We start from the raw sequence: 13,793 nt of genomic DNA, 5'->3' as shown, positions 1-13,793 counted from the left end.
AAGAGAGCAAGAGTTGACATTATTTAAACAAATTTGAATGTTAGTGTTAAAGTAACATGATACTAATATGTCAATTTAGGTTGGCCTAGCTAATGATTGGATTAGTTTCATTAGATTATTTTGATGCTTTTATTATGATTAGATTAGTTTACTAAATAGATTGGATTAGTGGTTACAAATTGATTGTTTAGATGAATAGATTAGTTGACAATTGTTATAACCAATGATTCGAGTGATTTTATTAGTCTACTTTAGATTAGATCGATTTATTAATTGAAACATAAGATTAGCCAACAATTAGATGATTAGGTTAGTTTTAGCTCTGTTTTAGCAATAGTAGTAGGTAGCAAATGAAGCAACATATCAAATAAGGAGTAGGAACACCATTGGAGCCTTACACAACTTGATTTTGTTCTATCCATAGCCAAGGCTGCCATAGATCAATCTTCTAGCATCCCTCTAGTGCTACCTCTAAAGCTAGTAGTGATGGACATGAAAGCCAAGGAGCTTGTCCTTGGTTGTTGATTTGAGTCATTTTGAGTTCTTAACTAACTTTGTAGATAAATTTGCTCATGATCTCTCTCAAAGTTACTAGGATGGGATATACAAACAATAGCCAAGAACTTGTTATTGGTGGTGTCTTTGTAAGCCTAAGTAAAAATAAAAAAATAGAGTTGTGAGAAGAAAGGGCCGCCACTAACACGAGAGGAAGCACTATAGATTAGCAAAAGATTGAAATATGGAAGTGGAGGATTCAATTTAAGAGGCAGAGTAGTGCTTTCTAGAGAGAGAGAGAGAGAGAGAGAGAGAGAGAGAGAGAGAGAGAGAGAGAGAGAGAGAGAGAGAGAGAGAAAGTGTGTGTGTGTGTGTGTGTGTGGCAGAATTGAAGTTATTTAAATACTTAGTTATTTATAATTAAATAATTCATTATTGGTTGTTATTTTGAACACAAAACTAATAATTGTTTTACTTAGAAATAATATAGTTTGCTAATTTAGTTCTATCTCATCATTGCAGGGTTCACTTTAGTAAATGTAACTGCAATTTTCATACTTTACGTGCAATCCTTTAGAAGGTTAGAATCTACATTTTTTCCATTTTATCATAAAGAATAGTAAAGGAAAGCAAAGAAAATTGCATATCTTCTTGAAAGACCAGAGAATGTCACCTTCACCCATAGTTATGAAACAATAAAGAGACTTATACTAGTTCTTCAACATGCTGTTTGTATAATATGTTTATGTGTTTTTTTGTGTTATTACTATGCTTTTACAAAGTTATAAGCCAATTCCTAACAATTTTTTTTTGCAAAATGTGAAAGCTACCACATCTTAAACTTTGACCAAGTAACTTTTTGGTTTCTTGCTTCATGTTTTGCAAGGTATTCTTCATCAACACGCTGCCTTAAGGCCATACAACAAGTTTCCAGACACATTTGATTAGCTGCAAAAACTTGTGCGTGTAGTGTATTCCTCAATACTAGACACAAATAAAAATCTAGAATTAACTTCTTATTTGTGATACAAACCATGAACACTCAAATCATGAATATCGTGAATCCATGTTGTATATGGATACATCTCCTTTACTATTCTAGAAATAGAATTCACTCAAGGTATGTATGCTATTTGTTGAGATAAATAATCCACATACATTGTTCAAAAAACATGATTGATTGTATACTTTCTTATCGATAATTTCACCAAAACTGACAATGGGAATTGGATGCTATATCCCTAATGAGATAAGACCTTCTAGTTTTCTTAGTAATAAAATTCCCTTTTTCGACATCCATGAACTAAATTTGTTACCTTCATTTGATTTAAAGTGACTTATAGACTACCCACACTTTTGAAAAAGCCATTGTATGTTCAACTTTGATTTTCAAGCCACTAAAAGCAAACCACTCTGTTCCAAAACATTCAAAGACAAAGACTTGGACAAAAAACACACGGAATCCCACTCCCTAAACTTGCCTGCATATGTCAACCTAGTCGTTCATTACAATACCATAGCAGCAGCATCAAGACAGCAACCCGGCCTAAGAATTGCTCCTTGGCATGTCTAGTTAACCCCTAACTCCTTAGCCTCACAACTACTTGTTGGCTAAGTCCCGACCTCTACTTTTCCATTCACCTTAAACCTCTACCAAAGGTCGACGAACGCTTCAAAGAAACAAAAAATGTAGAGGCTTTAGGTTAAGAGATTCACATGTATTTTTTGTCAAAAATAAATGTAAACTTAAAATTTCGCAGTAAAATCCACTGGTTTCTAGAATGTTTGGCACCTGCAAACTCAAAATTCGAAGGTGATTTTCCAAAGTTTGAAGGTACGTTTACACCATACTTAGGAGTGAGGACTTTGCAACGCTAGCTCCTAGAACCTTTGGAAAGTCTTGATGGCCACCGAGCCACGTTTCCGCAAATGGTTGATTGACGCGTGGCAATGTTTCTATGTTGCCTCTCATCCTCAGGATTATGGTCCACTTGTTTATACACATTTTCAGCGCGTTCACACGGGGCAGCGGCGTGAGCTGGTTCCGGTGTCCGTGTTCTTTCAGGGGATCTGACTTCCCACCTGTTTTTATAAATACTCGCGTCTGTGCATTTGTGTCCATGGGCATCGCCATCGCCATCGCCATCAGGAGTGCCGCAGGTTCCTTCCCCATAGCTAGAAGAACAGTCCCTTCCTCCCTCCCTCGCGCCGTCGTTTCCATCTCCAGACCTTCCTCCCTCTCGTCTTCCCCGTCCCTCTCCGTCCCGTTCTCCGTCTCCACCCCTCCCCTCGCCTGTGCAGCTTCCCGTCCACGCATGCGCTGGTTTTGCAAATCTACCTCGTTAGACATGTCGTCAAGCTCTCCCTCCAGCATTCATGATCTCACTGTCAAGGTAAAGCAACATGTTTTCGTGCATAATTTCGCTCTTCAGGGTAGTCCAACATTCTTGAGGATGATGATGCTGCTGCAATTTTTATGTCCTTTCAGGATATCAAAGGAAGCGATGTGAGCCTCAGCGCATACAAGGACAAAGTGCTTCTCATTGTCAATGTTGCCTCTCAATGGTAAACGCACGTTTTTGAGGTTTCTGATACAGTTGTATTATCGTATATTTCTAGGGTTCGTTTGTGATCCAGTCAGCAGTTTGCATGACTGAATAACTTAAATCGAGTCAATCAATCTTGTCTGAGCCAGTCCTCCCGTTTTCTTTTGGTGGTACCACCCATCTGTCAGTAATAGAGCTGGGCTATCTAGCAAGCCAACAATCGTTCAGAACACAGTCAGTTAGCTAATATTTTATCCCGTAGGGAGTAAGAGAATTAGGAACTCTCAACATAATGATGAATTCACAACCTACAAGCAATAAGGCAGTGAAGATATAGCGATGTGTGCATGATGCTATGCTCATTTAGACCTGGTTAGGCTTGTCATCTCTGTTTACTTTGCATGCTATCTAGCAAGCCAACAATCGTTCAGAACACAGTCAGTTAGCTAATATTTTATCCCGTAGTGAGTAAGAGAATTAGGAACTCTCAACATAATGATGAATTCACAACCTACAAGCAATAAGGCAGTGAAGATATAGCGATGTGTGCATGATGCTACGCGATGAGATAGACCTGGTTAGGCTTGTCATCTCTGTTTACTTTGCATGCTATCTAGCAAGCCAACAATCGTTCAGAACACAGTCAGTTAGCTAATATTTTATCCCGTAGTGAGTAAGAGAATTAGGAACTCTCAACATAATGATGAATTCACAACCTACAAGCAATAAGGCAGTGAAGATATAGCGATGTGTGCATGATGCTACGCGATGAGATAGACCTGGTTAGGCTTGTCATCTCTGTTTGCTTTGCATGCCCACCTCATAGAGGCAGCAAAGTCTTTGAGTGCATTGGATGAATTTAATCTTTGACTGAAAATTTTTCATTGCAAGCTAGTGTATATCAAGTGTACTAGTTTTAAAAAGGATGTATGCATTTGCTACTTTAAAATTTTGAGATTGAGAGAAGGAAATGAATGGTTGATTTAAGGGACTTGTAATAGCCATGTCAACATATTTAAGGTTAGATTGTGAGGGCAATGTCAATGTCAATACTTATAGAAAGGATTGAGAGAGCACATGTGTTATGAGCTTGCCTAGTAATGTTTATCTTGTTGCAAAATAAAGTGCGGCAAATGATGACTTGAAGTATGCATGAAATAATGTAGGCCCAACCGAGGTGTATCACCCTTTGTTGATACTTTACAGAAACCCCAAGTATGAGGAAACTTTTCGTTGGTGCTTTGAGTCAGTTGGGTGGGATGGGTGAAATATAGCCAAGGTGAGGGAGTATAGCTTTGGCGGGGTTATCAACCTATGTTGATACTCTATATTAGCCCTAGTATGAGGAAACATTTGGTTATGCTCTAGTTAGTGGTGTTAATCTCTTTGAAGTTTCCTCCCAGGGTCCATCAAATGAAGTTTGAAATGCTGGACACTACACCTTAGGGAGGGTGGCTTAGACAAATGGTTGCAATTTGAGTGCAATCTAATATGAATACTATGCTAGGGATGTCACTAATAGTTTTTTTGAGATAGAAGTATTACTTTGAACTAGGTGGCTCATCAACAATCCCTAGTAGAACCTATTGATCATGCAAGGCCCTCCATGTCCCACTTGCAAACTTGCCATCTTGAATGATTAAAATAGTAAATTGCATGTGATGGAGCAGGTGTAGCCCCAACGGTTGCCAAGTCGCCAATAGGAGTCCCCCCCCGAGCGCGCCCCCCCCCCCCCCCCCCCCCCCCCCCCCCACCCAAAAAAAAAAAAAAAAAAACCAAAACATGTTTGACATCTTGTTTCTATATATTTGGAGTGTATCATTTGAAGTCTCAATGATATGTATAGGAGTATATCTTTTTGCAGCAAGCACAATATTGCATGTATGCCTAATGTTTTCTGGTTTGACTAGTATTATATTAACAATAAGCAATATTAATTGGATGCCATTAGATGTGAGAACTGTGGTCAAGGTTGTCTTGCATAGGAGTTCCCAATTCGCACATTTGGGACCTTGGTAATGATATATTTCATCTAAATGGGGGGGGACTTATGGTTCTCTGAGGCTTAACCCTCCACAACTCCTACTATTTCATATGGTTTTTGGCATGCTGTGCAAGGATTCAACATGGAGGACTTCGCAGCATCCCAACAATATGAACTCTCATCTTAGATGAAAGGGAGTCCATTTCCTATTGCCCTATGTCTACTTTCCACCCTCGCAAAGAGTATGGATTATTCTTTTTCCCCCCCTTTGGGTTCTCATGCTCCCACTATACAAAGAAATGTCGCTAACTAGAAAGAAGTGAGCCCCAACCGCTGGCCACTTATTGAAGTTTGGGTGAAGATCCTGCCACTCTGGACTAGTCAATATCAAGTTCTTGCCTTGTGGAGTGTTACCTCTCACGTATCTTCTAGTACTTGCACCAAGAATGTCAAGTTCTAGGTGTTCCTACTAGTACTTGCACCAATGATGTGCAAAGTAGTAGGTGTCCTTTCATACTTTTATAGAATGATGGGTGCTAGATTCCCAAATTGTCCTTGAACTTACTTACCCTTCTCAAGTTGCAAGAAGTCTTTGTCGCCGACTTACCCTGCCACTCTGGACTAGTCAAATCCAGTTCTTGCCTTGTGGAGTGTTACTTCTCACGTATCTTCTAGTACTTGCACCAAGAATGTCAAGTTCTAGGTGTTCCTACTAGTACTTGCACCAATGATGTGCAAAGTAGTAGGTGTCCTTTCATACTTTTATAGAATGATGGGTACTAGATTCCCAAATTGTCCTTGAAGTTTGAACTTACTTACCCTTCTCAAGTTGCAAGAAGTCTTTGTCGCCGACTTACCCATTCCAAATGATCGGTCATATATCTTCTCTCTTGGAATCTCAGACCATCTTGTACAAGTACCTTGCAAAGTATTTTTTAGACTCATAGTTAGACTTGGAAGAGTATGAAGGAAGGAGGAGCCAATAAGAGTGGTAGGATGGATGAAGACTTGCAATTAGACTTAGAAGATTATGAAGGAAGAAGGAGCCAAGAAAAGTGGTAGGATGGATGTTGAAGATGTAACAAAGTTGTAGCTTAAGTCGTAGAAAGCTATCTTGAAGGAGAAGATGCGAGGTTTGTAAGCTTGGTGTCCATAAGCTTTTCTCTAGTAGGGTGGCTTAACTTTGACACTCCATACTCAAGATGCCGTGACTCGTATAGGATAGTCTATGATGTTATATTGTAGCAATATCAAGGTCTAGTTGAAAACCAATGTATTCGACTCTCAACTCTTTGGCTACTCAATTTAAATCCGAAGTGGGCTTTTCAGTCCGTGTTAGGTTTGGACATGTGAGAATTGATTGACTTTTTACGAGTTGTTTTTTGATCTTGCAACAATGCAAAACATCTCTAATGACGGTTGAGGCGGCTTTAGCATTACTATGCCACCCTTGACATACAACATGGTGTCCTTATCTAAAAGCCCTCGCCCATCACCTAGTGGCGTATGATAGGAGAAAGGACAATAGTGTTAGAGAGTTTGGTTCTCAGAGATTGGATCCTATAAGTGCAGAACCATCTTGTTGAGAAACCACTTCTTTAGTTTACACACTTCATTTAGGGTTTCGCACTGGCAACCCCAAAAAGGGTTGGTGTCCACATTTTGGCCACTTTTTCAGTGAGCGCCCACACTATGGTGTGCCACCTTAGACAGCTCATGCCTATTATAGGCAGTTACTTCATTCACTCTTTTCACCACCCCACCTCTCTTTTGTCATTCTTCATGCCTCTTCCTCTACTATGAGACACCCTTCCCTTCTATCACCAGCTCCTTCCATTGCCCTCACCCCTTCAGGAGGACATTGCGGTTCGTGGCTATTTTGGCATGGTATCAGAGCATACCTGTTATTTTGACATACTTATCTTTCATGCTGATGCCGAGAATGATGCATGCCACTGCACGAAATCAGAAGACAGAGGATAGCAGGGTACTCCAGGAGCTGATGCTGATGTTTGGGAGGCTAGCAGGGCTGTACGGTGACCTGTCACTGCTGTCTGGTTTTTTGATCAATGCATCAACATGCCTTACATCTTCCTCTCGTAGATCTCCAAGCGATTCTTAGTTTTTTGATCACTGCACTTATACCTGAAGGCTAAGCTTTTTGTATGTGATATGATAGAACATGAGCTGCTTTTATACAATCTTGAAATCAGGAAATAACTAGCTACGAGAAGGCGTTTTGGCAAATTGATGCAACCAAAAGTGCAGAAACCATTCAATGTGCTAGTGTTAACTGTGAAAAAGATTTTGTAGTGTGTTAGTTTTGTTGACATTTAAGTTTTGGGCTTTTTGCCTAGGAAGCCAAAAAAAAGGAACTAAACCTCTCCATGGTAGACCAAATGGGGCATGGTCCACACACAAATGGAAATGAAAGTTACTCTCATGTTCTCAAGGATATTAGCCTCAGATAACCTCAAATACAAGTGTGTTTAAAGAGGTTGAAAGGGTATGCCGATGTACGACTTGCTATTGGTTGACCGGTACAATTTCACCTGCATGTCACCAGTCCCAATGCCCAATGATTGGATTGCCTTTTTAAACAAGGCAATGGTGTTGAGGCTTTGTGCTAGAGCTGTAGGCATGACTTCGTTCAAAGCATGTGAAATGTGCTGACAGTGTGGCAATCTCTGAGGTCAGTATAGTGAGCTGCTTATCATTGAGAAATGTTCAAGATAGCATACTTTAGTGTGATCACTTCTTATTTAAACTGGTGGACGTGATTAAATGTTCTTGATTTTGAGCTGCATTACTAAGATTTTGCACCTTTTCTGCATGCTTGGGTTGGTTGTTGTTTTGCTTGGTTTTTTTAATTGATTTTGTTAGGCAGCTTATCTAATTTGCAATTTTTAGCTCTTTGGGGCTCCTGATTGTTCAACCTTTGTTCAAGGGACCTGGATACCTGTGGTCCTGCTGTTGTCTCAACTTTTCCTTGACATTATGTTTGGTTTCTCTTACTATGTAGTGGTCTTACTACAAGCAATTACACGGAGCTGACGGATGTGTACAACAAGTACAAAGATGCAGGTCAGCCTTAAACTTGTTTAATTGGTTAACATTTGTCCGTGAATACGCCATCTTAAATTGCGACAGTTTTCTTTTCAATCAGGACTTGAGATCTTGGCTTTCCCATGCAACCAATTTGGTGGCCAAGAGCCTGGCACTAATGAAGAAATCCAACAATTTGCTTGCACAAGGTTTAAAGCAGAATACCCCATCTTTGACAAGGTAGGCAGTTGACACTGTATCGTAAGAGGCGGAGAACTTAGGGATAGTGATACTGTGGTAGCCCATTAAGTTGCCATAGGATTGAGAAAGCATACAACATTTAGAATACATCGTAGCAGAAGTCAAAGCGTTTGGGTATTTGTTTGAGTTCCGGTTTATGTTTTAAAGCTGTCCTCTATTATCAGGTGGATGTGAACGGGCCTAATACAGCCCCAGTATACAAGTACTTGAAGGACTCAAAAGGTGGCATCTTTGGGGATGCTATTAAGTGGAACTTTACGAAGTTCCTGGTCAATAGAGAGGGAAAAGTGGTTGAAAGATATGCGCCAACAACACCCCCATCTAAAATCGAGGTAAGACTTGTGTGTCATTTGCTCTTAACACTTGTTAGCAGTCCATCTAGCAAATTTAGTTGCTTTAGTTTGCTCTATGACGCTGTTTTCCATGGATACTTTCATGCTGTTAACCCAAGAACATAGATATTTGTTTGTGGGGAAAAAATTGTGAGCCTTTTTCAATTGTTCAATACCTGCATGCCGTTTGCCCAAGAAGCATGGATATTTGTCTGAGGAAGTATATGATATGATATAACTTTTTGGTTTTTCTTGAATGGGTTTCCAAATATGTTCCCCCTCTTTGCTTTTGCAGAAAGACATAAAGAAGCTGTTGGGCATGTCTTAAAGTTGCATGGGAAGATACAACTCACTATCACGCGTTGACAGTTTATGCATACAATTTGTGGATCAGCTTAGAACTTTGTAGCATGGTCAAGGCCTGCTTTATATGAAACTGTATTAATGACAATTGAAAGCATGCTTGTGCTTAACTAGATAATTGGCATTAGTCTGTAAATCACACGTCTGACTCCACCACACGACATAATATTCCTAAAGTTGAGAAATTGGCTCTACCACACAATGTAATAATCCTAGTGTTGAGGAATTCTCTTAATCGACATTTTACAGAATAATAATCTGAGCTTTCTCGACAGGGTTTGAACTCGAAACATAGGATGTGTCTGCATTCTTCATGATTTGAGTCTTGACTTCAGCTTAGTTGTCTCCTGTGAGTACAAGATTAGATAGATTCAAACAACTATAGATTTACAATTTATTCACCACTTTGATGAAGAATGAATAAGGAAGAACTTTGCCTGAAGTCCCCCAGGAAAAGTGTTTGAGGAAGAATAAATAGGCTACTAAGTTGGCTAAGCGAGCTGGGTATACTTCGAAAACCTTACCTTGTTGCTATGGTATGCTGAAAGGAAAAGGATGAAATTTGTAGTCTTGCTTTTCATTGAAAACTTTTATCTTAGAAACTATGATTGTCATAATGATAATAATATGTTTAATATTTTCCCTATCCTATTGGATGGGGATTAGCAAGTGTTTGATTTGCTTTGATGAATATGTTTTAAAAATGCATGGTAAAATCTTAATTGATGTAAAAGATTTGAGTTATGAGAGATGGTTTATGCATATTGTAAAAGACACCATTTCTAGCAAAACAAATTTTCTTTTATGTGATATAATAGAAAAGAAATGATACATTATTTTATCTAAAAAGATAGGAAGACTTGTATAGTCGAAACAAGGAGAATAAATGGCCATAATACAATTGAAATTACTTGAATAAAATTGAAATTACTTGGATAATTTGCGGTAACTTGGATTAGAAATTAGTCATTACTGTATAGTAGTTTTGAACCTATCATTAATGGTTCAATTTGAAATACTTAACAACATAAAGAAAAGTAGTTGAAATCTTTAATAACATCAAGATGTGTACTTTCAACAATATTATGAAAGTATCCTAGAAAATGAATCCTAGAACTTTAAAATAAGCCTCACAAAAGTTGAAAAGATCTTGTGGTGCAAAAAACATGCCATGGATTTATTCTTGGTGATGGAAAAAAATGGTGGTGGTTTAGAATTTAATTGGACTATTGCAAAAGATCTAGTAAAGTATTTGTTTAGTGTATATACCATGTTGCTTTACAAGCTTCCATCCAATAGTTGTTCAAGTGGCTAAACTCAAAGTAATTTTTGAAATATTGTGCTTGATTTAGTTACCTATTGAATGAAGTTGGACAATTGAATTGGTATGACAATTAGTGACATCCTAGAATGGAATCCCCTATGATGAGGAAATTTGATTTGATGGAATTTATAATGAATGTACAAGTGAGGAATTGTTGTCTTCTATAGCAGTCTACAAAAGAAATTCTAATATTGGTGATTAAGGGACATGTGTCAAGATGAAAAGACACTTGTTACCTATCTTGTATGTAAACAAATATGTGATGAAAGGAGTTCATTGCCTACATTATATGGAAATAATAGATATAAATACATTTTCACCATATTCAAAATTGGTCAATAGGTGGCTCCTTGGCTTTGTTTGTCATGAAGGTAAAAATTTTGACCTTGAGATACAAGGTTTTGACTAATAACAATAACTTTTGCATAAATAGATCTTTTAATTGTCTTAAATTTTGGGCAAATGGACGTGAGTTTCAACTGCAAAAGCCTCTAACACTAATTGGCAACTATTCAAAGTCATCCTCAAACAAAGGCCTCCTCTATTCTCATTGACAATCTCCCTACTCTTCAAGATAGTACGTAATTGGAACAATGAGGAGGTTGACTACATATGGTATTGGAGCTCTTCTTGTTAGACTAGACTAATTACTTAAGCATTCGAATGTCAAGAACCATAATCTAACATTTGTCATGATTGCAACACAATTCAGTTTAGAGTTTTTTAAAGATGTTAATAGCTCCAAGATGGTTGATTTCTTGAAGCTTTAATAGGCGAGCGGCTCATACAAGATCTACAAATTGTAAAAATTTCAACCATGGACTTGAAATCATCTTTAAAACTTTATTGTGCTTTCAAGTTACAAACCCAATTCTCATTGCAGGAAAATTATGTTCCCTCTTCATGCTAGATACTTTTTTATATCCATTAAGCTATGATTGAGACCTTGGGATTCCATCAATTTGGCACCATAGCTTGGTCGTACTCCTTTGATTATTAATATGCAATCCTTAATTCAACAATCCGTGTGGAAGCATAAGGATTCTCTTAGGTGAACACTCTCAAGTAGGTGATTATGTGAAGTTAGCCAAGTATTTAATCATGATCATGTAGGAACGTAAAAGAGCAACCCATGAGAGATTTCCTTGACTTCATCCTAAGACTATATTTTAAACATATCTTCAACTATACCATGTTTTTCAAAATTAACTAATTATAGCATGTGTATCAACCACGTATTTGTTGGGTCACCTTCATATTCTTACCAAAACAGTAGGATACCACCACAAACTATATGACAAAGATAAGATCCCATCCACCTTCATACATCATAAAGAACTACAAGAAGACAACCACCATGTAAATGCATCTAGAAACATTAAAAACTAATAACAATACCAACAACAAAAGTACCAAATCACCATTGACCACATAAGGACAATAGTACCACCACATGAATTCAAACACAAACCAAATTTTTGTCATTGGATTGACCACTCATCTATATAAACAATATAATAATAGTTTAGCAAAAAAAAGTAAAGGGAAAAATCGATGGTAGGCCACATGGTACCCATTATCCATTTGGGTCAATTGCACTTCATTTCTATACGGATCTCATTTTTACCATCATCACAGTAATCCCTCTTACACTAAAATAGGTTTCAAATCTTATTCATGATTCTTCAACGTAGGAGCTAAGTAATGGCATGAATAGGCACATTAATTCATTGCATGTCCAGTCCAAAATATTCAATGTATCCAAAAGATTTTTAGGGCTAAGGTTTACTTTTACAATTCTAAACTATCCAAAGGATTTTTCAAACAATCTATCATGGCAAGGATTTGCTATTGTTGTTCTACAATTTTGCAAATAACCCAAAGGCATAGAGCTTTGTCCCATGGCTTTTCTCATGAAACCATATTAAAACGTCTATTTGCACCATTGCACAAGGCAAAGGTTGATGTTTCTCACCTCTCTTGATATGTTTATCTTTATAGGCAAACATTTGTGGTTATGGGTTTAAGGATGTGATTTCATTGATCCTTTAATGGGCTAATTAAGGAAATACAAAAAGCTTAGTGTCTATCTTATGTTCCACTATTTGATAAATAGCTAATTGGCATCAAACTAAAAATTATGTTGAAGTTTTTCATTTCTTGCAAATGAGACACAATGCTCCAAGGCTTTGACTTTTCTCACTAAAGTCTTAAAGGATTCTATATTCCTCACTGAATAATTGAGTATAAAATTGGGTGCTGGAGGGGGTGGACCAAAACAAGTGCATTGACTCTTAGCCTCCAAAACAAATGCATTGATTCTTAGCCTTTAGTTCTCAACGTGATTTAGTTGTTGGCTCTACAAGATTTGACTTTTGTGCTAGTGATTTGAAGCAATGTTGCCATTCTTATGGATAAGCCTTTTCTAGTGGAACAACTTTAGTTTCTGCTTTTTAGAATGAAGTCTGTGGAACCTCATGGTTTTCTTGCAAAAGTGCTTCGTTCTTTGTGGGAGGCTTCTCTAAGGGTTTTGTGTGTGGATTTCTCAATTATTAAATGACTACTAGGTAGTTGGGATTGATAAAGGTAATTCCAAAATCAGTAGATAGAAGCAAGATTTCTCAGTGGCACCCATTAACTATTGTTAAGAACAAAAGGTGAAAGGAAAAGAAGGATGCAAAGGCAAAATCAAAGTCAAAGTGATGGAATTTATTTTTGGAAAGTTTTTTTTGGAGTTTTATTATACAATTTAAGGTTATTATCCATCCCTAATGTGCAATTGCGAGTTATTCTATGTACTCCATGCAAATGTGAAAACATTATTATTTTTATAATATGTTGGGAGAACCAGGGTCATTCTTGTGACTTGTAATATCTCCCAATGACATTAGAAAACTAGCAATGAATGTGAGGGTTGCAGCCATGTAACTTTATTTGCTTTTTTCCTAGACTAGGCCTAATTGATCTAAGCTGTATGCATTTATTGAAGAGTACTAATCATGAGCCATAGAAGGAGGTAGGATGCCCAACTTGGGTGGAAACCCTAATTGACCTAAGGTGTATGCATTAAATTGAAGAGGGCTAACTACTTATGAGCCACAAGAGTGGGTAGGATGACAACTTGGGTGGAAATTGTAACACTAATTAAGGAGTGAAAACCCTATCCCTAACCCTATTTTGAGCAAAAAACCTAACCCTAACCCTACAAGCTTCAAGCTTTTGGACTACAAATCAAGAAGGTAAGTAGGCGAGTCCACTATACCCCACAACTATTTTTGTATCCTTTGCTTTCTAGGGATAAAGAGAAAGAGACTTGGTTGGCTTGGAGTTGGAGCATGAGATAATAGGTGAGAGATAGTTGTGCCTAGTGGTTGAAGCTCTTGAAAGAATAGGAGTTCCATTCCAAGTCCCATTGTTGAGCATCGAGGCCAATGTTTTGGTTC

General features: G+C 37.8%; 1 protein-coding gene across 1 annotated transcript; it reads left to right on the top strand.

Moving 5' to 3' along the window:
- Positions 1 to 2,583: 2,583 nt before the first annotated feature.
- Positions 2,584 to 9,316, top strand: LOC148010048 (putative phospholipid hydroperoxide glutathione peroxidase). The gene is made up of 6 exons (XM_087673486.1): positions 2,584 to 2,888; positions 2,984 to 3,060; positions 8,048 to 8,109; positions 8,192 to 8,310; positions 8,496 to 8,663; positions 8,959 to 9,316. Exons 1-6 carry the CDS (start codon positions 2,616 to 2,618, stop codon positions 8,989 to 8,991), a joined length of 732 nt encoding a protein of 243 aa, XP_087529612.1. The 5' UTR covers positions 2,584 to 2,615; the 3' UTR covers positions 8,992 to 9,316.
- Positions 9,317 to 13,793: the final 4,477 nt, after the last annotated feature.

Source organism: Lygodium microphyllum, chromosome 30 (genome assembly GCF_053477565.2).
Source record: "Lygodium microphyllum isolate KBCC chromosome 30, Lygodium_microphyllum_v1.1.10, whole genome shotgun sequence".
Classification (NCBI taxonomy): domain Eukaryota; kingdom Viridiplantae; phylum Streptophyta; class Polypodiopsida; order Schizaeales; family Lygodiaceae; genus Lygodium; species Lygodium microphyllum.
Note: the sequence above shows the minus strand (reverse complement) of the source record. Positions and strands in the feature narration are given on the sequence as shown.

Bases quoted from the DNA above. Each gene is read 5' to 3' on its own strand.
- LOC148010048 (XM_087673486.1), top strand. From the start codon at position 2,616: ATGGGCATCGCCATCGCCATCGCCATCAGGAGTGCCGCAGGTTCCTTC. The intron at 3,061-8,047 runs GTAAACGCACGT...CTTACTATGTAG, and splicing joins GTCAATGTTGCCTCTCAATG to TGGTCTTACTACAAGCAATT. The intron at 8,110-8,191 runs GTCAGCCTTAAA...CTTTTCAATCAG, and splicing joins CAACAAGTACAAAGATGCAG to GACTTGAGATCTTGGCTTTC.